Source organism: Thalassophryne amazonica, chromosome 21, assembly GCF_902500255.1.
Source record: "Thalassophryne amazonica chromosome 21, fThaAma1.1, whole genome shotgun sequence".
Classification (NCBI taxonomy): domain Eukaryota; kingdom Metazoa; phylum Chordata; class Actinopteri; order Batrachoidiformes; family Batrachoididae; genus Thalassophryne; species Thalassophryne amazonica.
In genome coordinates this window covers 38,416,482-38,441,309 of record NC_047123.1, presented here as the reverse complement: position 1 = coordinate 38,441,309, position 24,828 = coordinate 38,416,482, and the positions used below count along the sequence as shown (strand labels likewise).

The 24,828-nt window shown below is 39.9% G+C and overlaps 3 protein-coding genes across 3 annotated transcripts in view; 2 read left to right on the top strand and 1 right to left on the bottom strand.

The window, feature by feature from the left end:
* The window catches only part of si:dkey-1j5.4 (leucine-rich repeat-containing protein 15), a 26,753-nt gene extending 7,745 nt beyond the window's left edge, over nucleotides 1–19,008 (bottom strand). The window contains exons 1-2 of the mRNA XM_034162730.1: nucleotides 18,988–19,008; nucleotides 18,722–18,817 (exon numbers count right to left, since the gene is read on the bottom strand). The gene's annotated coding sequence lies outside the window, so the exon portion shown is untranslated. The remainder of the gene's footprint in view (nucleotides 1–18,721; nucleotides 18,818–18,987) is intronic.
* Nucleotides 5,412–16,155, top strand: LOC117502811 (triadin-like; the record flags this gene model as incomplete). Its single annotated transcript, XM_034161918.1, has 7 exons — nucleotides 5,412–5,834; nucleotides 10,091–10,300; nucleotides 11,076–11,126; nucleotides 14,034–14,159; nucleotides 14,239–14,265; nucleotides 15,055–15,081; nucleotides 16,055–16,155. Coding segments are annotated over exons 1-7 (561 nt in total), but the record flags the coding sequence as incomplete, so codon positions are not given.
* LOC117502810 (probable serine/threonine-protein kinase kinX) lies at nucleotides 16,178–24,828 on the top strand. Its single transcript, XM_034161917.1, has 15 exons — nucleotides 16,178–17,245; nucleotides 17,614–17,739; nucleotides 18,734–18,931; nucleotides 19,008–19,064; nucleotides 19,140–19,184; nucleotides 21,324–21,365; nucleotides 21,468–21,536; nucleotides 21,636–21,671; nucleotides 22,104–22,145; nucleotides 22,231–22,284; nucleotides 22,429–22,476; nucleotides 23,107–23,343; nucleotides 23,803–23,850; nucleotides 23,925–23,963; nucleotides 24,764–24,828. Exons 1-15 carry the CDS (start codon nucleotides 16,285–16,287, stop codon nucleotides 24,826–24,828), a joined length of 2,067 nt encoding a protein of 688 aa, XP_034017808.1. The 5' UTR covers nucleotides 16,178–16,284.

The window sequence follows — 24,828 nt, the reverse complement described above, 5'->3', positions numbered from 1 at the left end:
TTAAACTAAAAACCTGCAGGTGTCTGATTCAGACAATGTAGCGGAATATTCCCGATATCCAAATAGTTTTCCTGCTTGTCCGGCATAAGTAGAGAGATGCTGATATTTAACACTGATACATGTCTTATTTTAATGTGTTTTATATATATTTATGTTCTATAAAGCGGTTTGAATCTCTGCATTTGCCATCTGCTCATTTAGAGAATTTACCACGCTAAAATATTATATATATGTAAAAGATTATCACAGAGTGCAACTTAGATAATTTGTGTACAGTTATTCTCAGTCATCAAATCCCAGAATGGAGCCAAGCAATAAAAATAGAAAACTATGAAAAGCTGGAGGAGAGACAAAGATGATATAAAAGAGGTGGAGAGGCTGGCAGAGAGGAGCAAACAGAGCTGACAAACGGTTGGCCTCTCCACGCCACCATCTGAAGCTGTTTACAGCCACTCTACCCACAGCAGATGGCCATTCACGTCGGATGGCGAGCTTCCAATCGAAGCATTTTTTAACAACGGCCCGATGCCATCACATCAAAGCTAACAGTGATCAGATGGTGTTTTTAATGGAGGAACCCATCATTTACAGCTTGACTGTCAATAAACAGCTGCTGTACAAGGGATGGAGGCACAGAGTTCTTATTGATGAAAAGACTCCAGTCGACAGGAAGTCAATCGAGTCAGTAGTGAAGGTGCAGGGGGGGCGCTCTCCTCAGCATCAGCGAAGAACTGCACTCACTTATATGACACTCAGGCAGCACTGGTGAACATGACATCATCTTCTTTGTGACCACAATGTCCACTTTGTTATTATCAATGTCTACCCAAACAGTTCATTTGTCTCCCTTCTGGAGGTGGCAAAACAATAAATTACAGCCTGTTTGTGCAAATCTATTTTACTTTTAAAAACAGGCAGAGAAGCAACGTGTGTTCAGGCGCAGCAGCAAGGTCAGTGCTCAGAGAGACAGATAACGTCAGGGATGGTCAGCACTCCAAGACTCACACTTCTTTTATCTTTTGTTTGTTTTTTCTTTTTTAGGGCACCTTGTTGCCAACAGACACAAAACACAGACATATCATGACGTAAAATACTGTGAGATTATGGAGTCCACCCCCCTTGAAGTTTAACACAACTTCTCAAAAACAGTAAGTGCCACCATCATCTCATGAGTCTCCAGATTCAAACAGAATATAATAAAGAAAAAGCCCTCAAAATTTGGTCAGCTTTGATGGAGCAGATCAATAGGAAAAGCAAGACTGATTATTTCTTTGTTAATATACAGTTTACTCGTGTGAACACAGCACACGTCTGGGACTGTTGTGGGTAATAATCTCATCACACCTGTTAACGTATGTGCGGTTCTGAAGTCACGTTTGTCAGGTTGTGTCATTCCTAAAGCCTCGGTCTGATGGACACTGAGGTCAGCAACACTCATCAGCAGGAGGTGATTTTGGATGGGAACCATTGAGAGGAATGTGTCAAAAGAAAAACAGAAGTGAATTTAAGTGTTTACTGAAACACACAGTAATTATTTGTGCTTCAGCTCCAGTCGCCCCTCAGCAGCGCTCGGAGCTACAGAGGGCGTCTGGAAACCAAAGGCATGCAGGGTGAGTGTCCTTGAACAAGGCAGTGTAATGACAATGTGTGCCCTTGGAGCACTTTGTCCACACAAGCCTCTATAAGCATGGAAAAAGATGCAGAAGAAGAATAAAGTGTCATACAATTCACAGTACATTTCCCCTTTGAATACTGTATAGCTGAAATCACAAGGTCATTTAAAATGGGATTACTCAGGCTCAGTAAAGCACAGTGAAGCTCACAGCATGCTGCACATGAATATATGTTTTTTGGGTTGTGTTTTTTCAGCAGGATCACGTCATCCAGCTGCAGCCACACTTAAAAGCCCTCAAGGTTTCACAGCCTGCTCCATTATGAGTCGCTTTGGGTGGAACAACAAGCACTGTGGGTCGGTTTGTGTCAGACAGATGTTGACTGTAATGATGCTCATGTGAGCGTGGCCGCCCCAGCACCTACTGTCCACGCATCGGTTCAGCCGGTGCAGTCAGATACACCACCGTCTATTTACAGGCGGGTTTCTGTTGCTCCCTGCAGGCTAATGGCTCATTCCACAACAGACCCCCGCGCTCCGGCTCCTCCTCGGTTAACTACTCCGCCTGCAGGAGCATCTTTACACCATAATGAGCATACACCGTCACCATGGTGACGGGAAGCTGTGTTTTCAGCATGGCTCACTAGCACCGCCTGCCGACTGACGGTGTGCAGCAGGTGTCACGGCGCAGACAGAAATCAAACAAACCAGTTACAGTTCAAAAAAAAAAAAAAAAAGAAGAAGAATTCAGAACATAAATCTGATAATCAGCTACAGATGTTTGACTTGTACCTCAAAAATGATTTCATGCCAACCTTAAAATGATAAGAACTGTAATAACTCAGAGAAACATAAGCTTTACAAGACAATTTAAGAAACAGCAAAGCTGTAATACAAGTCCTCTTGACCTTTAACCTATTAAAATCAAGAGCAGCTGTGTCATCTTCAGCATTAACAGTATGCAAATTTATGCAAAGATGCTGAAACATAATTAATCTGAAAAGCATAGTAAATCCTTATTGGCCCTGAGGCCCAGCGGGTTGGTGCTAATCTGTGGTTTCTGTGGCGTGAAGCAGACAAGAGTCCACGACTCCCTCTGGATGGGACTCCAGTCCAACGCAGATTACTTCCCAACCAAAGCCAGTCCACATTTTACAGCTGGGTGGACTGAGACAATGCAGAATAAGTATCTTATCCAAGGAACACGGGGGGGAATCAGACCCAGGTCTACATGTTGGCAGGCCAGTCCTTATCCTTAGAGGTAACATATTTCCTTTGACAGAATAAAACAGGTTAAAACCTTGTGTGACCTTGCATGTCAGCAATATGAAACTCGTTTCTTTGTTCTTAAACAGAATGATGAAGTTGACAGACGGATGCTGCAGAGAAACAAATAATGAACAGATTCCTGTTTTTCTGAAGGGAGGTCTGACAGATCCCCACTGAACTGAGCTGCCACAGGATTAATCATTTAATCTTACAAATGTTTATGTGCACAAATAACTGCAACTGGATGCAGCTGACCTATGACCTCTGTGAAGCCAGAATGACTTCACCAAGAATTTATTAATCGCACATTTATGTTGCAATTGTTGGAAAATATTTGCAAGTGTTTTTCTGGGCTTATGAAGCTGTTCATTGATATCTTTACAGCAAAATATATATAAATAAATAAAATAAATCAGGCCTCAGCGAGTCTGCTTGTTATGTAAGAAACATGTCCATCACACACCTCATTATAGAGGGATTCTTTCCCAGCAGTACTCCGTGAAATGATGCAGTGCTGACACCTCAGATATCAGCCTTCAAATGTGACGAGCCGGCTCACTGTGCCATCTGCTGCGTGTGAATGTTAGTACTTTAGTCAGAGTGCGATTGTGCACAGTCTGCCTTATCTGCAATAAACCTGGGGAGGCCACAGAGTATCTCCTCAAAGCCGTTTGCTTGCAAGATGCATCCTGTATCACGCTGCCTCACTCATTTGACTGTTAACTGTAAATTGCCGTCTTTGATTGACTTGCCGCTTTGACACCTCTTTGGTCAATTTTGTAATATAACCTAAATTTGTTTCAACCTACAGATTCCTCCAGGGGGCAATAAAAAGCAGGAAGTGCAGCACAGATAAAAAGGTTTGGAGATAAAGTGAAAGAGGTGAGGTGAAGACAGTGTAGGCATATGTAGAAGCAAGATGATTGGTATATAAGGAGAAGGATGCTGAGGATGGAGCCACCAAGCAGGTGCAGATGAAGGAGGCCAAAGAGGAGGTTTACAGATGAGCTGAAGGAGGACATGCAGGTGGTTGCTGTGAGAAAAGGATGCACAGGTCAGGCTGAGATGGAGATGGATGATCTGCTGTGGCGCCCCCTAAAGGGAGCAGATGAAAGAAGAACAACAACAAGGACATCCTAGTGGGCTCTCCCCCCCCCCCCCCCCCCCCCCCACACACACACACAGTGTTATCCAGAACACCTTCATGAACCACATTTCATTAAGTGCTTTTCCCTTTGATGCTTATTTAAAGTCGCTGCTTCATGAAACCTGCGCTGACCTAGAAGGGATATTAGCTTCATCAATGAATGAGCAATCATCTGCCTCTGTGTTTGTGTAGTTTCTTCTCTGCCTACAAAAAGATATGGATGTGTGTTGCCATGGTAACAGATTGCCACGATACCCAGGGGCAGCTCCCTTGTCCACAGAAACTAATGTGGTAAGATTTCATCTTATTTGCATAAATATCTGTTTAAATGGCCTGTCATTAATGCATATAATTATATTTGGGTAAACTGTGAAGAACAAAGCTTTTTCCAACTGCATTAATCCTATATTGCTAGAATTCTTTGAGAGAGAGAGAGAGAGAGAGATGTTCTAATAAATTTTCTTGTGCCAGAGGACATTGTTGTTTAAAAGTAAACATCGCCCTCTGGTGGTGATGAATTATGACGTGCCATAATAGAAATTGCAGAGAAAAATAAGAGCTCATCTGTTCTATTTCTTGCAGGTTGTTCTTGATCTAGTTAACCATCGTGAAGGGGTTTTCTTTAACATACAAACAATTCTGTATTACACCAGTTTTTTCTCTTCATGGCCTTCCTGAGGTCACAGCAAAAATATTTTTTGAAGAAAGTGGCAGATAGATTTGTTGGCAGCTCGTTTCTGCGACCTCTCTGATGGTTTGTCTGGTTTTTAGCTGTGCCCCCCCCCCGCCCCGCTCTCAGGCGTCGGTCTTCATGTTGACAGTTAACAGCAACAGACGTCTAAATATAACATTTGAAATGACTGACTTCTTCCATCTGTTGGCCTTTAAATGAAAGAACTGTGGGAAAACACACATAAATGAACATGAGTGAGTTTCTGCTCCCTGAACGTGGACAAGCAGATATAATACATGCTGTAAATCTGAGCCGTCGACCTGATTTGGAGGAAGTTATTAGATTTCAGCTCCAGTGAGCTGCACAAAAAGAGTCGAAGTTGTCAGACTTTCACTTCAGCTGCAACATTCAAACTGAGACTTCAGAAGCTTCAGCTCGGTCAGGGTTCTGCACTGTGAGGTGGTGGTGGGGGGTTATTTAACGCAGAGGAGGGGAGCCGGCCGGGGGTCACGCCTCAGGCCTAAAAAGGCAAAGCAGAACAGCTGCTCTAAGAATAACTCAGAGCGCCTCAGAAACAACACACGGTGTTTCTGAGGCGCTCTGAGTTACTTGTCAGACGAGAACAACTCAAAAAGTTTACAACAAAAACACAAGAAATAAAAAATAATAATAACTGACAGTGAGAAAATACTGACCACACTAGAATCATGCGACTCCAGAGGCTGCTGGGACAGTGTCACAGTAAACCTCTCTCTCTCTCTCTCTCCATGTCACTCGTCCCTCCAGTATCCGTCACTCCCCGCGGCTAATTCTGTCAGAGCCGGAGGGGGTTGGGGGTCAACATTCAGGCTCCTCCAGCAACAACCCTCAGCCCCAATCAGGCAGACCGTCTGTCCTCCCACAGCCTCATCCACTGGGACCGGACGCAGCTCTCTGGACTACCGCACAATGTTTTGGACTCCTTCCTGTGTCAAGAATCTGTGACTTCTACAAAGTGGGATCCCCAGAACCGACCAAACCCATGTCACTGCTCCATGAGAATTCAACACTGGGATTAAATTCTGCAAAGAATCTGAAGGATTAACTCTGGGATTAAAACTTCTATTTCCAAGCAATGACTGAAACAGCTGAAGGTAGCGCATCATCACGTTACAGTGGACAAGCTTTATTAAACTGATTATTGTTATGGTATTCTAGCTGTGACAGCATGCTGGATGTCACATCACATATCTGAAATTTTTCATGTGCAAGGATGGTTACGACCAAGTCAGGTGAACCGCGTAGGAAAATGATAACACTTTTCCATGGGCCCCCCGTTTTAAGGGAACAAAACTATGTAATTGTACATTTGACTGCAGATCTGTGTTATGTTCACACATCAATTGGCAGATAAAACGGGTCAAGTTGGTTTTGAGTGCAACATTTGGAACACGTCACTGTTAACTGTCAACATGGAGTCTAAAGAACTGTCACCGGCAGTGACCCCCCCCCCCCCCCCCACACACACACACACATATAAAAAAAATCATTATCAGGTGCTCAGGAACACAAAAAGGTTTTAAGAAGAACAAGTATAGAAAACCCTCTCCACAACATCTGGCCAGATCAATAACACCCTCCAAGAGGAAAGTGTTTCTGTGTCAAAGTTGGGGGACTCGACAAGACTTCAGCAGAGTAAATAGAGAGGGCAGGAATAAAAATTCCAAACAGTTCCCTGCATGACTACGTTCACATTGTTTAATGGTTGAACTTTTGCATGAGGAAAATACATGGTAGCTGGCATCAGAATACTGTCTGCTCCATCGATCCCTCGCATTGGGGCCATTTCGCACTAAGACAAACATGGAGCCACAAGGTATTCTCATGCCTGAGAAGTTTACAAGACGTAAACCAATGGTTAAAAACAGGAAGTCTAGATCAGAGTTTACAAATTCACCTAAAAACTCCAAGACATTCATGGAATAACTCACTGAAAGTCAAGCACCCTGAAAACTAACAGGAAGTGGAGACCACAGCAGCACACTGTAAAAGATTTGAAACCAACTGTTAAAAAATGACCACTGACAAACATTATTGATCTGACAAAAACAAAAACAAAAAAAAGAGGGGAGGGGGAGTCACAGAAACCAATTTTCAATCATCCTCTGTCATTCAGTCAAACTAAAACTTACAGCATACACTTCATCATCGTGTGGTCCACGTCCTGTGATCACTGCAGTCTATTTATCGCTGACTGATGCACTGATGGCAGCTCTCACTTTGTTTTGAACTCAGATCAGTCATCTGCTGTGCAGAAGACTTTAAGAAATCCCAAAATACGACACTATAATGTATGAGGAGGCTCTATACACTGTAAACACTGTCGGTAGTTGTTAGGACGCCATTTTTACACTCCGTACGGATTACACAAACGTAACAGAGTGAGAAAACAAAACTGAACTCCCTGCATCCTGCAAATAAAGATTTTTTTTTTTTTTGATAGACTAAACATTCAGAATAAAAAAAAAAAAAAAAAAAAAAAACCTCAATTGCTCCCATGTTTGTTGGCTGCATCATAAACAACCTGTAACTTTTTATTATTATTTAAGAAGAGAAAATATTCATGTCATCATCGTGTTAGCAGTACGTTGGAAGTCTGTCCTCTTGAAGACAAACAAACAATAACGGTGTCCTAGATTTGGACACGACGGTCCGATGACTGACATGTGGCTAAAATGATGAAATAATACTTCTGTCATATCAGTCTGACAAAATACAAATGAGCAGCATGATGATGATGATTTCTTTTGGCTGCTCCTGTTTTTTTTTTTTTTGCTGGGGGTTGCCACAGTGAATCTGGATCCTGATGAGAAACTGTATTTGCCCTTTGGTCCAGAGTGGGCTGGTTTCCCTAAAACTATTACTTAGCATCACCGTAAGCTACAGTAGAAGGTCTGGATGGACACGGTTTGCTGTGAAAGGAACCATCTGCGTGTTCCTCATGGGTCTTGTGTGCGACTCCACTGATACTCGACTTTCACCTGTAGTGTGGACGTCAGTGAGTTCTAATCCCACCTCTGAGCCCGTGCTGAGATTTTTTGCAGGCTTCAGACCAGGATGCAGATTTAGGCCTAATCCCAATAGTCTCACACTCTGTGCAAAATGCAGGACGATGTGAGAGTGTTGGGATTGAACCTAATCATATCCAGGATGGGCGGCAGTTAATAATAATTTAATGTTTTAAAACAGTCTTTTCTGTATTTCTTAGTTAATCAATTCTTTCTTTTTAAATTACTGTGTTTCATATGTTGGGTGTTTTTATTGTCTTTTCTAGCATTTTATTTTGTGAAGTATTTTGTATGTTTGGTTCAAACCTGCAATAATTAGCAGTAGCAGCAGCAGTAGTATTAGTGGTACAACCATCAAATTGAGTTTTCCAAGATACCTATTCCCATATTTCTGGAATAATTTCTTTATTATCAGTTCATTAATTTGGGATTTTTTTTGTCCATTGTTTAAGTGTACTTTTTATTAATGCCATTTGTTCTGTTATATTTGGAGTCTATTTTGTTGAGTGCTTTGATTCCTCTAGAAGTCCTACATAAATAGTTACCATAATTGTTATTATTATGAATAACAAATGCATAATTTCTTGGTATGTAAGTTGCACCAAAGTATAAGATGCAGGGCCTCCTAAACTAGTAAAACAAAGCACGACTTATACTCTGGAAAATACGGTAATATCTTATGTACGTTACTGACATTATGAAATCGACTAGAAAGAATAAACCCAAACAACCCAGAACACCATCTCTGACTTACATGTCAGGGATTAACTTAATTTATGAAGCAAAAAAAAAACAAAAAAAACAAAACATAATTTGTACAAACAAGTGTACATGCTACGTTCTATTATATTTAGCAAGCCTTAACGCTTGACGTCTGCTGCACTAAGCCAAAGACGAACTCTTAATATCTGCTGTGGCGTGAGCTGCCATGAATACCCGGTGAGAGTAACAACAGAAATGTCAGCCTCAGTGTGCCGACAAGTCCGCCATAAAAGGAGGACGAGTACACAGACGGACGGTCAAACCATGTAAGGGTCAAAAAGCAGAGCTTAACAGTGGTGGAGCTCCTGGTTTTCCTTCTATATCTCATGCACAAAGAAAAACAATGAGAGCTCTACAAAAAAATAAATACAGTTTTACGTTCCTGCCGCACCACAAGAAAGCTCAAAGGGTCAGCAGAGAAGAGACGTAGAGGCGTGCTGGTGCTGCGAAGCTGTTTGAGTCAGCAGGAACAGAGTAACGGAGCATGTGCTGCCAACAGCAGACTGAAGACATTCAACAGGTGGCCTGAGCACCGCCGAAGACCTCGCAGTGACTTCCACAAGCGCACTGTACAGGACACTACCATGCTTCAAAGGAAGTGCAAGTTTCTCAGCGACAGCTGCAGGGATTCAAACTTCCTGTTTGTAAGGTTTAAAGCACAGAATCAACACTAAAGTACGAGACTCCCAGGACAAAAACAGTCTCACGCTCCATGAGCTGCTCACAGCAGGGTCATGGAACTCGCTGCAGCTGAGGAAAAACTAGGGATGTTTTCATGTCCAAAACAATACCCATGCTGGATCCTTCAGTTTCAGGCAATACTGAAGCAGCTTATCTGTTTATATCTACATTTTTCTGGATCTGCTTTGCAAATCCAGTCATCTAACAAAACACCTCAAACTGTCAAACAAGTATTCTACTCCTCCAAAGGAAAACCAGCACAGGCCACAACATGACCCAGATGTGCAACAGAAGATTTTTGTTTGTTTGTTTGTTTTGGTGTGTGTGTGTGTCTGTGTGTGTGTATGGGGGGGGGGGGGGGGGTGTCTAATGTCTCACCCACTAATTTTAGCTAATATCAGACCGAAAACCAAACAGTATCAGCAAAACATTTGCTGATGGCACCAAGACTGGCAAACTACCCTGTTGCAATCATTTGATTTGATTTTTGATTTCTGACACATCAGCAAAATGTAATCAAGATTCTGCAGTTTCTCCAGATGAAGGTGTGAATCTGTGATTTGAAATCACTTTCATAATACTGGATATTAAGACCATTTTACTTATGAACTGATTCTTAACATGCTGTCAAAGTTAGTGTGGCCTACACTCACATCTGTTCCATTTTTTGGGGGAATCCCTCCCCACAAAGAAAATGCTGTGCATTTATCTTGCACAAATGTTTTTTCTGATCGGGTGCATGACCTGGAATTATAACACTAGAATTTTGAAAACAGGTCCAGAGAATTTAAAAACACTTAGATAATACTTATACTAGCTATTCTGGTGACTAGCAGAGGAGTGCATGCTATATTGAAACATTCTCATTCATACATTTGTTGGTCATGCTTTTGCCTCAGCGCGGCTATCTACAACCACGACCATGGTAATTGACAAAAATGTTGATGCTGGCTCAACGCCTGTGCGAACGCCAAAGAGAACTTTCACCGATGACCTCTACTCTACGTTCAGCTCCCCACTGGCCTGGATCTTGGTTTTGGCACTCATCATTACATGGTCCTGCGTTTTCGTCATCATCTTTGACCTGACGGCCTACAAAAGCATTTCGGGTAAGAACCGACGTTTGTGTTTCATTGATAGAAGTCAACATGAATATCTGTCAAGAGAGACTCTTTAGCCATCCACACTTCAGATACCACTCACGTTTTGAAATCTGGCAGGGCACAAAGATTAGGATTTTTAAAAACCAACAAAGGCAGCGTTCTTCTAGAAGAGCACCAGATGACAAATCCTTGAAATTTTAAAAATCTAAAATCTTAAGATGCATACAGTTTATTGATAAATGATCCATGGTGACAAAATATAAATTCTAAAACTTATTTTAAAAAATCTTGATTCCAAGTCTGAATGAAAAGCAGAATTATCCCTGAGACGCCTTAACTTTCATCCTAAGAAGACTCTCAGTATTTCCAGAGATTTCCAAAATATTTGTCGATGATAAAGAACTCTGGATCTGGAATAACAACCCTGGTCCAAATGAAACCTGAGGAGGCTCCAGTCATGGTGACACAATGTATCCTCTATGATTTTCAGCTCAGGTGCCAACATAGAACAAAAACTAGAAGACAGGATGTTGAAACTGTCCTCTGTTTCAGTGGTAAACCATTCCTAGTGGGAAGTCCAGAATCTCTTTTGACCTCAGTCTGGCTGATCTTGGAGAACTGACCACAACACCTTATCTTTAACAACAGCTTTTCAGTGACACAAGCAGATGTTCACACAGGACTGAAACCTTCTTCCTACCTTCACGTTGAAGACTTGCTGAACATATTGTGTAACATTACCTTCTCCTCTTTTTGCTCACTGTGTTTCTCATCCAACCAGGTCGCCCTCTTCCTGCCATCAGGAAAGTTTTAAAGGAATCAGGGCAGAGAGGCAAGACCCATGATCTGCTACTAATGGCTTCATGCTGTTTTTAATAATGAAGGCCGGTCACACTAACTTTTTGGCTGCTAAATTTCAATCAGAATTTCAACGTCATTTCTCACAAACCACAGTCACAAGCCATCATATTACGACTGACCCTTGAGGCACAAAAAGTAAACAGTGTTCACAATCGCTGGGACTATTACGGTATGTTAGCTAGACATGTCCCAGAAAACGGTTAGTGAAATTAAGCTGTACCAAATCCTGTTAAGTAAAAACAGTCTCAAAAACACGTTGATATTTTTGCTGTTAGCTGTAAGAACAGACTGGATTGTACAAGTAACTTCTTGTGTAATAACTATAAGCTAGCTAGCCTGGCTTGGCACACTAGCTAAGTTGGCTCGTCAGCATGTAGCTCTCTACATCTTTTTTAGGCAAGCTGCTACACAGTGATTCACTGTAAAGAATTTAACACTGTATTTAGATATTTGTCGATGACGATTAGCGCCGCAGTGTACAACTTGTAAGATCATAGTCCCGCCTATTTCATCACACCTTAAAGGTTTGTGACGCCAATCACTAGTGTGACCGCCCACATGATGACGGTAGCTTGTGGATCTTTAGACCAAATCTACAGTATGATATTGTTAGCATGCATATTAGCATGTTTATCTGTGTCACTTTATCCTGAAGAAAAAAAATTTACACTTTTCTTCCTCTAATTTGATCAGAATGACGAAAAAAATGGTTTGCAATTTTTGAATCATTTCAGATGAGTATGATTTATTTCAATGCAAAGTCATGTGGGGGGAAAATGAGATAAATCATTCTGATCTGAAATCTCTGCCTGCTGTTATCGATGCATTTTACAGCTTTTCAGTTTCTCAGAGTAAACAGTTTTACGTGTTTGCTTTCCATGTAGAGTCCAGTGGATTCAATAAACATTGTAGGATATTCAAAACTATTTGCCACGCACAGCATCATTTACAATACATGATGACATTGCTTAAAACACCAACCCTGAGTTAATTAACTGATTAGTTAGTTGGCAAAAATTTCATTCTCCTAACATAAATGTCACAAGAAAGGCCAAATTGTAATGTGGGTTTTCATGTGTGTTTTATTATTATTTTATATTAAAGTATTTCATTAGCCACACATAAATCATGATGAAAATACTTTAAATCACTATTTATTTCTAATGATAGAACCATTTGGAACAATTTAAAACCACTTTGTATTTAACTGCACTACATTCAGTTCAGTTTAAAACAAATTTTCTCACTGGTCTAGATCCACTTAAAGCCAGTCAAATACAATAAGAGTATTTTAAACTGTTTTTATTGGGTCTACAACAGATAAAATCAAGTCAGTCCAAATTACTTGAAAATGGTGCGTTGTAAAATTAGTTTCAAACAATGCATTTAGTTTTCTCAGAGACACTTTTCCTGTTGTAAGTTCTTGTATTTTCTGTCTTTGTTTTGTGCTGACTTAATAAAACAGCTGTAGCAGATGGAGATATAGTCTATAGTTTGTATTATTGGGACACTCTCTAAGGATCATGTTATTTGAAAAAAAAATTATGAATTTAACCAGATTAACCGTATTTAAATCAGTTTAAATTTGTTTGCACAATTTAAATGTCTCTAATGTGATGGCAAACAGGTATAAAGGGATTTAAACTGGCTAATTTTTATCAAATGTTATGCCTGATGAACTAAATAACTGTTTTGTCCTACGGGTTGGTTAAAAATTAAACAAGCAACTGATTTACAGTAATAACACAGGTTACTCAAACTAGAAGAGGAACAAAATGTAAAACCAACATCATACACGTCTGACACTGACTAATGTATGTGATAATATACAACTGTGTGCATTTCACATACCTATTTATTATTATTATTATCTACAATTATCTGTCCAATACATTTGTTTGTGATCCTGTTCAACTGATCTCTGGCTCGGTGTTTCAATCATGTCTTCACGGAGAACATCAGCCCTCATTATCAAACCATGTTAGACATGTGCAGCGACCAGGCCTTCCCACGTGATGGAATTATTGATTACTGATCACACAGCCCATACAGCCTGTTTTTTTTAAATGGAATAATTTTCTGCTCCAATTTGCACCCTTCCACATGTACATTTTAAACAAAGTCACTACGACGTAGTTAAAATTAAATCAGACTACACCCTTCATGGCTTGACAAACGAGTGTTAGTGTTTTTTGTTGTTTTTTCGGCTTGGTGCACATTGTAGCATTATACTATAAATGCTGGTTAAACTGACAGGTGGGTGTGTCTGATACAAAATCATTCACTGTGTGCAAAGTCCAGGTATGGACTCCTGTTGCACCCCCTCAGATTAACCTTCATCTGTTTGGTTTGTTTCTTGTGCTTTTCCTGAATGCAGGTGAAAAGTAAAGGAACAAAACAGCTCTTTTAAAACAGAAGAGAAGTTACTGAGTGCATACCTCAGCCAAGGCCCTAAACGCATTTTGCTGTGATTAAAAACAGATTTCCAAATCTCATAGTTCAATTCCACATTGATAAATATCGTAAAAAATGTAAAATGGCTGAGTTGATCTCATCAGCCTGACTCCGCCCATTTGTCAAGATCCTCCCCAAATTTCTGAGTAATGTTTTGCAGAATAGACCAAAAGTTTCATATAGTCGAATAAAAAAAAAAAAAAAAAAATCAAATATAGAAACATACTCTATTTCACAATTTAAAAAAAAAAAAAAAAGCCTGTTTTGGAGTAAACAGCTGACAAACGACCTCCTTGACAGACGTAACATCCAGAATAAAAGTCAACAATTCCACAGTAACTGGATCCAATTCCAATTCGGGCGGTCTGGAGACTAACACGATTATGAGTGAGTATAATGTTCGGTTATGTGCGACTTTTTCCAGGAAGTCTGAGTAAAATCAGCTCAGACCCCATGAAGGCGGTGAACGATGTCGTGGATGAGTCAACAAGCGTGTTGGGCGCCATGTTTAGATTCGCTGTCAACATTATCGCTCCTGATGAAGATGAAGGTACACGCACATGCACGTGTGACCATTACTTCAGAACTGTTTGTGGTTTAAATACTAAGTCACCTTCTGTTCTTCTCAGGAAATCTGTACGCAGTGAGAAAAAAAGGTTTGTGCTCACGCAACTGTTCAGACTTTTCTTCCTGCTTTCATTACAACACCGTTATCAGTAAAAGAAAGGCGACGCCCACCCCAACCTGCATCCCTGAGAACCTCAATCTGTTCTTAAACAAGCAAACTTTATAATGATGCATCACCTTCACCCTTCAAACACACTGATGTCACTCTGCTGTCATGTACGGCACTCCACTGCACACCGGGAGCAACTGGGCGAGGAAGAACGTCGCCCAAAGGGCCTTTAGTGGTTCAGAACTGAACAGAGGATCCTCTGATCACACTAACTCAGGAGTATGATTTTAGTGACATTTCTAAGTTGATTAAAATTTAATGAGATAAGTTTTGAAACATGTTTCTTACAAACTGCAGTGCTCTCAAATGAAATGGTCAGATTCTTGGCAACCGGCGTGAAAAGTGGAGGCAGGTCACTAGTAGACGGTCGTATTTAATTTGGGATGTGTTGGGAGACTTGGCTCACAGTTGATTGTAGCTGTAAAGAAGATTGGTAAACTAAATTTTCACATCAGCTAATAAAGGTGTGTGCAGAACTCGGTGTGCCGACATCTCTCGTCACGTATAACCTGCATAAAAATGACCGTACACCGTTTGTGTCCAAGTGACCGTACGACGGACCAAACACCAACAGGCAGATCATTCCAGTGCACTTGTGTACTTTTGTCATTAAATACTTGCACAATTTAAACTGTTTTCCTGTTGGCGTCACTTTGACAGCTGAACTTGTATTTTACCGACACTGAACGCTGATCCTTCTGTGTTCTAGGAGAATTCCTGCCATCTCGAAGTAAAGGTATGTCTCACTCTGTAATATCTGCTCTCATGAGTGTTCAGAGACCACACCCACACAGGAAAATACCTCGTCAGCACAGTAGCTGCACTAATATCTTTGTGGATAGAAAATACTGTTAACTACAATTTCTACCCACAGATTTTTAGGCTATGACTCTGCTGCAAGATTAACCTGCACAGATAACTACATAAACTGCTGATGTGTTCATTTTATCATGACAGCATTCTCACAATTTGTCCTGCAAACTGGAATAACCCATTACATTTGGTGGTAAAGCAGGAAAAGTGAACAAATTCAGTAAAATGTTAGCATTCGACTCAACTAGCCTGACGATATTAAAGTGTAGGAGGATTAAGCTGTGGCTCAGGATTCTTATTCCTCTTTTTCGGACGCATTTGTCTTTTTTCATCACGTCTAAACCACCTAAAGTTTTCAGTACTTTCTCATACTTTTCTTCTAGTCTTCTTGTTCCTCTGATCTTCTGACTTTTTACTCTGTTCAGCGTTTTAACTCCACAGATCCACCTTGTTCTCTTGCACTCCCTTCACTGCCTGTGTCTCAGTCTCTTACACCACTGCAGATCTTACCTTGCTTTATTTCTTAGGTCAAAAAACACCCCTGACACCCTCTTTCAGTTTTTCCCTCCAAACTTCAGTCGGTTTATTTCTGCTACAAATGTTTGTTTTTTTTCATTCTGCAAACACTGAACCTCATTAAACTGCAGATTATTTTATCTATTCATCATAAATTCATCTTGCAAAGTCCATCTATATTCTTCCAGGTTTTCTTCACTCCCTGATGTTTGGTCAATCATAACAATGGCATCTCTAAGAAGCGTGCACCGGTGGACCGCTCTTCTCTTTACGAGAATAGTTTTCGGTTTTCTTTCAAGTTCAACAATGTTTTAATTATTCTCAGTCAAACGAGAGCAGGAACCCGTGTCTACATCAGCTCATACACACGTTTCTTATAGTTATAGGGATGCAAGCTGAGAAGCAAGCAGTGGTTCCAACAAAGGAGCACGAGGAGGAAGGAGATGAAGTGGAGGCTGCTGAAGAAGAGGAGGAAGAATACTATACAGAAGAAGAAGAAGAGTATGAAGAGGAGGAGGAAGGATTAGAAGAAGAGGAAGAACTGGAAGGGGAGGAGGAAGAAGAGTATGAAGGTGAAGATCTGGAGGAGGAAGAAGAAAAGGAGGAAGAGATGGGAGATGAAGATGAGCCTGACACAAAGTACCCTGATGCAGCTCCTCCTGAAAGCGATGAAGATGATGAACATGACGTGAAAGAAGAGGCAGGAGATGAAAAAGATGTCCCCGAGTATAAGCAGGAGAAAGAGGAGGAAGATGATGTGGAGGAATCTTCAGAAGAACCTGCAGCTGCTGAGGATGAAGTTCAAGTTTCTCCTGAAGCTGTTTCTACCTCTGAAGAAGAGGAGACAGAGGTGTCTTCAGAATCATACGTTGCTCTTGATGAAGACAGCAGTGATGATGCATTCAGTGACATTTCAGACGTCAGTGAGTCAACACCTCTGTCTACTGAGGAAGACGAGACTGACACTGGTGATGACGAAGACGATGTTAAATTAACTGACAGCTTTCCACTGTCTGATGCTGATGATATAGATGTTTCTCCTGCTTATGATGATGGTGATGATCACCTTCCTCCTCTTCCTGTAGAAGACACTGAAGATGATGATCGTGTGGACCAATCAGACAAGGACATCTCTGTTGGGTCCTCTGATCAATTTGCAGACGATGAAGACGAGGAGGAGGACATTGATGTCAAAAATGACTTTGAAAGAGATGTCCATGTTGAAAAAAGCAGTGAAAGCACTGCTCTGGACAAACTCGAAGATGTCACCAAAGAAGACATCCATGATGAAGATGAAGAAGAGGATGGTGACATTCTTCACTTTGAGAGTCTGGACAGTGGTGTGCTGGGTGATGAGGACGAAGATGACGACTTTGTCTCCAGCACTGATGTGTCTGATGATACGACCAGTGAAGAAGATGAAGATGTTGACACCAGCTCACTGGAATTCACCTTCGACCAAGAACATCCAGAGATGAAAGAATCCCTCACTGACGTAGATGAAGGAGATGAGATCACATCAGAGTCCTTCACAGATGAAGATGATGATGAAGAAGACACATTGCTAAAAGGTAGACTTTACCTTATTTCCTTCTGGCATATTAAGGTTTTCTAGAAAAAAAAACTGTGCGTGGAGGGTAATACTGATGGCGAGGGAGTAAAACGGGGGTTGTATTTTATGTTATTTTCATTTTAAATTAAAAGGTAGGTCGTTTCTCCCAAATTATTATGTCTGTAAATGCAAAGTAATACAGTGTACATGCTGCATGACTGATTACGACCAAATTCAATGTGATTTAAGTCAGGACTACGTCCAGATCGTCTGTGATGTCAGAGGTGTGCACTCTGGAGGGAGCCAACATACCTCCGACACGTAGACCAGAATATCCTGACGTGCACACTGACTGTATGCATTAACAGTGCTGTTTATTTCCAGCAGCCCCTGCAGCAGCTTTTACTGTCCAGCAGGAGGCAGCAAAGCCTGAGGCAGAGACAGAGGAGGAAGACGATGACGTCACACAGGTGGATGACGATGAGACTGAGGAGACGGATGCAGAGATATTTGGTGAATATATGAGTCAGTCAGTCTTAGTTTCTGTACACACACGTGGTCGAACATTAAGGCTGAGACACGGCTCCAGTTTAACTTAAGAACAAAACTCACTACTTCCTTTCAAACACTTCTCAGAAGAAAGGTGGGAAATTTTAAAAGGTTCTTTCACTATAATTACACATCAGGGTGTTTGATTACAGAACAAAAGTTCATGCAAATATTTGCTCTGACAGAACAAACCGTAAAATGTTGTGGTCGATACCCATAAAATAGCAACAAGAAGGTTAGAAGTTGCACAGAAACTTCTAACCTGCTGGCAGGTTAGAACATATTTTCTTACAAAAAGTAACCAAATATAAACGTAAAATAATTATTTTATTCTATGCCATTCCACCAAATGTAAGTCTTCTGCATGATCAGATCATGTTAAAAAAATAAAACATTCTGCACTCTTCAGTGCGACTGAAGCCTTGTACGAGTCGACCGAGACCAACTGTCACGTGACAAAAATTCTGCAATTCTTTGACTGAACTGCAGATAGGAGAGACAAGAGCAGAAAGAAACATACTTATACTGTACGTACAGCATGTGGAGCCCAGCCTTCTCCACAGCAGAACACGTGTGGGCACTACACACAATATAGATTCCAATTTTTTCAATTCTTTCAAAATAAATCAAAGAAATTTAAATAATACCTCTTCTGTGATAATATAATTGTTATACTGCATAAAAACATCTTGAATTTCTACATACTTCAAGCCATGACTGGGTTGTTTTGTTATAGGTGGAGAACTTGCACATGCACACACCTGGAGACCAGATTAAACTGGATAAATGCTTTACATTTCTGGAATACTACAAATGTGTCTTTCATTTTGTTTGCATTTGCAAGTGTTACGTTCTAATGAATGTGCTTCTAGTTAGCGAGTCAATCCCACTGGTCAAAGGTGGAAAAATGCTTCATTTAGACTTCAGGAACTACATTAAAACTTACCTGTTGGATCAGTTACAGGTCAACGTGTTGCTCCTGTGGACGAGGATGAGCAGGAAGATGAAGAGGAGCCGTTGACCGCGCCACCAAAACCCGAAGCTGATGATGAAAAAGAGGAGTATGACGAAGATAGCGATGAGGAAAAGGCAACAGTGGATGTGATGAAACCGTTGCCTGAACCTGAGGAAGACACAGCAAAGTCTGTCCCCACAGGTCAGGAAGGACGAGAGCAGGGAGCTAGTTCATGTTCTCCTTCAGTGTGGTCTTACCGTTGTCTTTGTGGTTCCAGTGTGTCCCTGCTTGCATTCTGCCAAACAGCCAGTCACCAAGGCTGCAACCAAAAGAGGTTTGTGTGTGTGAGAAGCTGCTGGGCTGTCGGTGGTGATGTTGAGACGTCTCAGTCACGTTTGCTGTGTTTCAGAAGCAGAAGCTCCCAGGAGAGTTTCAGCTGTGAGAAGAAAAAAAGGTAACAACATCAACAAAGGACCATGTTGCTCATTCTCAACACACCCACACTCTTATCAAACAATTCAAATCATTTTATTGAAGATTTAAGAGTTTAAGTTTAGTGTCTTTCACAAAGAAAATTTAAAGCCATTCCTCAAATGATCAAATGCATCCTTTTCAGAACATCACACTGAATCCTGAGACGAAAAGTAATTTAAAATACTTTTTAAATGTACACTACCAGTAAAAAGTTAAGATACACTTTCCCTAGTCAGTTTTGGGTGGTTTGAACGTGTATTTCCTTTGTAAATGTTGAAACTTCAGATGGAACCCAAGGCTTTGAACTGGTTCATGGAACGAAAACAAACCAGAAACTTTTGGTATTTTGCTCGGAACAAAAATGAAACCAGAAACTTTATATTTTTTATGTTCCAGAACAGAATCATTTATTTAAAATAATGGTAACTGGTTGATACCATTATTTTTTTCATTCTTGAAATGAATTCTGCTTACAATGACTCAGCAAGGATGTTAGACTCCATTAACGCTCCACACCCAAACAGTTGATGGTGGTATGCACGTCAGTTTGCAAACCACCATTAAACTCAATAGAAGAAGACGACGAATCAGTGAAGTTCTCTTTCACCTATCATTTATTCTGGATGCTGTTGGCGGAGACAAAGCGCTGCCATCCTGAGTTTCACGCTGAGAAACATACCCGGAGCAGACAAACATCGAGGGACTTCTTTAAAAACACTGCATTTATTTGGATCATTATTAGTTTTTTTTTGTGTGTGTGTGTGTCTTGGTGGATCAAATGGGATTTATTTTTGGCGCAAGCAAAATGCTGAAGATACGTCAAAGCTGGCAGTTATATATTTCAACTTTTAAAATAACTTATTTTGGATGTTGTTGGCGGAGATGACATGCTGCCGTCCCGTGTTTCAGGCTGAGAAACATACCCAGAGCAGACAAACACTGAGGGACTTCTTTAAAAACGCTGCATTTCTTTAAGTAATGTCTACAATAAGGAATTTCCCAGATGTCATCTTCCAAAACAAGAATGTCTTCTTGCCAGGTTGTTATGATGAATCCGACTGAAACGACACAGCAGGTCAGATTAATATTTACTCAGTGTGTGAATGGCTTTAGGAAGTGGCTATTTGTGCGTAGCCGTATTAATAACATTCATATGTAGTGCTGCCTTGTTGTGGTTATGGGTTATTGTTGGAGTCATGTGAGGACTGTAGCTTTAGCTGCAGAGCCAATCAGTGGGCAGCAGTGGGTTTGCTCAGGCTTTTCTGCAAAGCTGACAACAACACAATGATGTCTTTTAAAAATACAAGAAATGCACTGCTTCACTTTAAATACACAATAGGACTATTTCAGGTGGTCAGACCCTCTTTCTCTTGAAAGGCTTTATTTTACTCAGTGTCCTGTTTTGAAAAGTTGAAGCTTCTGCTGCCTGCTACAGAACGCGGTATTGTCCTGTTTTTTTATGGGAGCATTACTGCACTACATACCGGTCTGGCATATACAGAAGTGCCCCGCAGCTGACATGGAATGTTATTAACTGGTTCGGGAAGGTTGGGAAATGTTAAAATACCATTTTTGTTCAGAAAAAAAAAAAAAAAAAAACAGTTAAGACAAAAACAAACAAAAAAAACCCCTCTGGTTAAAAGCCCTGGATGGAACACAGATAGCTCAAATCCTCATTCTCAGCCATATTTTACTCAAATAAGCAAATGAGATGGAGCTGAAAACTGCTTTCAGGTCAGTTTACTGGCTGGAATATTAAAAGGCACATCTGTTAATGTGTTAATAAATTAACTGCACAAATGTGCTTTGATACATGTTTGTTTGTGGACACAACTCACCATCTTTAATGATGAAGGGTTTTTACAGTATTAAATTTTTTTGGACCAGTAGATATTGTAAGTTGATTCTGAGGATAATGTGGGTTTGGATACAGGTCTTGTTTTCCCTTTGTCTTTCATTCATTTTTTAAACAGTTAAGGTTTTCTTGTATATATGTATTTAATTATCTGTAAGCATAAAGGGAACCATTTGAGTGGTGAAACAGGTCGGGAGAACCCGAACCATCATCTCGTCACACTAAACTATTTCAACCTGTGTTTTCTGTTTCATTTATTTTAAGACCAACACATTACCAAGATGGGGGAAAAGCCAAAAAGAAAAGGTAATGCTCTCCTGTCTTTAAAAACTCAAATAGATTTTTATTTGTTTTGTCATTCTTGTTGTGGCCTAATAAATTGTTTTGTGTATTTCACGTTTCAAACAGTTCTTCCCAGAATTGCAATTTTGGAACCGAAGGTCAAGAGGATCAGAAGTCTGCCTGGTCTTCTAAAAGGTGCTCTGACATTTTATAAGCTTACAAACATCTTAATACTGCAAGAAAAAAAATCATTTAATTTCATTCCATGTTTCTTTGTCAATTTCCTTACAAAAGCCACGAGAGAGACGAAGGCCAAGATTTCTAAAACAGGTAACATTTTCAGTCAATAACCTAGAGATATTTTAGGGCACTGACAAAATCCATTAAAAAGGAAGACTGTTCTTTTTTCTTTTTTTCTTTTTTTTTACACTGTACTTCATGTAATCAAATCATCAAATAAATATATTTAAAGTAACAGAGACTGAAATATTTGGATATGTGCTACTTTCCTTAAAATATACAATATACCTTAAAATACTTAATGACATTATTCAATAAAAATTTTACATTTGGAAAAACAAAAACTGGGACAGTAGTTGCCTCACAAAATGAACAGTGAAAAAGTACATTTTATTTAATAATAATAAAAACCATCATGGCTTATATCATTTAAAAATTATTTTTCTTATTTCTTGGATATCTGAATAAAAGGTACTTCTTTGTCCTTTACTCTCACTAAATATGTTCATTTTTCATTGACAGGAACTCAAAAACAAGCTGAGGATACAGAATCTGGGCAGGAAGGTATCGGACTTGTGTCCTCATGGTTTTTTCTGTGTTTGGGGAGATAACACATACTTTCAAATAACAGAGTTATTCTCTGGTATAGTTGGTCCGTGCCGGCCTGCACCTGTCTACTGTCCGTCTCCACCAGGCTGGTACGGTAAGTGATAAAAAAACAAACGTTTGTAGGAATTATCATGAAGAAAAAACACATAACTGAAGGTGATGACCTGCTTTTAATATTTACAACTGTTAAATTTACCTACAAATGTAATCCTGCTGAAATTAACCCTGTCTCTTCCAGTTCATCACATAGTCACAGACAATCCGTACCCCCCACAGACGATCTCAGGTACGCGTCACTGAGCAACTCACAGCTGGATACATAAAGATTTTGACAGTAACTATTACATAGGAAGACGAGTCATTTTTACACACGGTCCCTCAATTTCCAGAGAAATTAAGTAGTAATTGGACAGTTGACTGATGACCCGTTCATGACCAGGTGTGACCGGTTGCCTCGTTATGGAAAATTAAGATGATAAAAGATCTGGAATAGATTCAAAGTGTTAGATTTGTATTTGGTGGCTGTTTGTTCAAACTCTCAATATAATGTCAAAGACATGATGATGCAAATAGAGAGAATCAGACAGACTGAAGGAATATACAACAGTACACTTCTTCTTGATTGATGATGTCACTGCTAATGGAAGCAGGACAAAGCATTTCTTGCTTTCTAGTAGTTTTTAGTCATTCCATCATTCATGATGTGGAATAACATAAAATCACTTTCAAAACCAGAAAGTTAACAAATCCTCTCATTTGAGGAGTTTAAATTACTTCAAATCTGACACATAGCATATCATCAAAAGGTTTTGTTGATGGACTAACTGAGTCATTGCTGAATTGTTGTTGGTCTTATTTACACCTTTGTGATCGTACATGTTTGTCAGGTATTACTTGAAACAAACATTTTTTTCAGCGCCCTCAGCTCCGATTGTGACCACCCATCCTGCCGCTCCACAAATGCAGCCTCAATACCAACAACCACTGCCTTATGTCCAGTATCAGCCATATCTACAACCAGTGCAACCACCAGTCCAGCCGCCACCAGAACCAATCCAACCAGTGCACCCTGCTGCCACCGATCAGGCACCTCCTGTGCAGCCTGAGATCCAGGCTCCACCTGCTGAAGCTCCGGCTGCAGCTTCAATCCACGGTGAGACAAAGAGGACAGATGTAATCAAGTCACAACGGTTACATTAATAATGACAGTAAAATTCATTCGGCGCCACAGAACAAAATGCCAAACTTCACAAATAACATGCCTGTCCTCAATCCACCACAATGTGCAATTAGCCCCCCCCAAAGAAATGTATCAAAGCTTATATCAAATCTTCACTACAAGTTTTGTTATTTTACACAATGATTGTTGGAATCAACTCACATCAGAAGAAATGCATAAAAATAAGAAAGCACTGAATCACTGGCTACTAAACAATATTATTGTAAAATAGAATCATTACACACAAGGCACAAAATGCAACTAAAAGATGTTTTAAACAGTAGTTAAATCATTCAATGTCTTTACACATTGTTACAATAACAAATAGAATGCATTAAAATATCGTGTTACTAATACAGATCATTATAAAAACATAACCATTTTCCATTAAAGAACCAGAGACGGATGATGAAGATCTGAAAGCTGCTTCAACAGAGAAAGGTAATTTAAATAATGTGCTTAATTGTTATTGAAGTTACTAGCGTGAACAGTTCTAAATGTATTTTTATTTGTAGCTGCAAAGAAGAAAACAACAGTGGCTTCTCCAAAGAAAGGTACTCTGCTGTTTCTCCATCATGTGGTATGGCTGTATATTGTTACAGTGCATCCAGAAAGTATTCACAGCACTTTACTTTTTCTACATTTTGTTATGTTACAGCCTGATACCAAATTGGATGAAATGCATTAGTTCCCTCAAAATTCTCCTCACAACACCCCATAATGAGAACATGAAAAAAAACATTTTTTTGAAAATTTTCCAAATTTATTAAAAAAAAAATCTAAGAAATCACATGTACGTAAGTATTCACAGCCTTTACTCAATACTTTGTTGATGCACTTTTGGCAGCAATTACAGCCTCAAGTGTTCTTGAATATGATGCCACAAGCTTGGTGCACTTATCTTTAGGCATTTTGGTCCATTCCTCTTTGCAGCACCTCTCAAGCTCCATCAGGTTGGATGGGGAGCGTCGGTGCACAGCCATTTTCAGATCTCTCCAGAGATGTTCAATTTAGAGCTTCATGGAAATACTTGTGAATACTTATGTACATGTTATTTCTTGTTTTTTTTATTATTAGTATTAATAAATTTGCACAAAATCTCATAAAACCTTTTTTCACACTGGCATTTTGGGGTATTTTGTGTAGAATTTTGAGGAAAAAAGTAATTTAATCCATTTTGGAATAAGCCTGTAACATAATAAAATGTGGAGAAAGTGAAGTGCTGTGAATACTTCCCAGATGCACTGTACACGCTACATTAAAATTAATGTATCCAATGTAACAAAGGAGAGACATAATAATGATGCAAAAGTGATTACGGACACTTCATTCATTTCAGTTTTTAATCCAATAGAATCGACAGCAGTGAAAGAAAAAACAAAGACTGGTAATTCATTTTTCACCTTCAAGAACATTTGA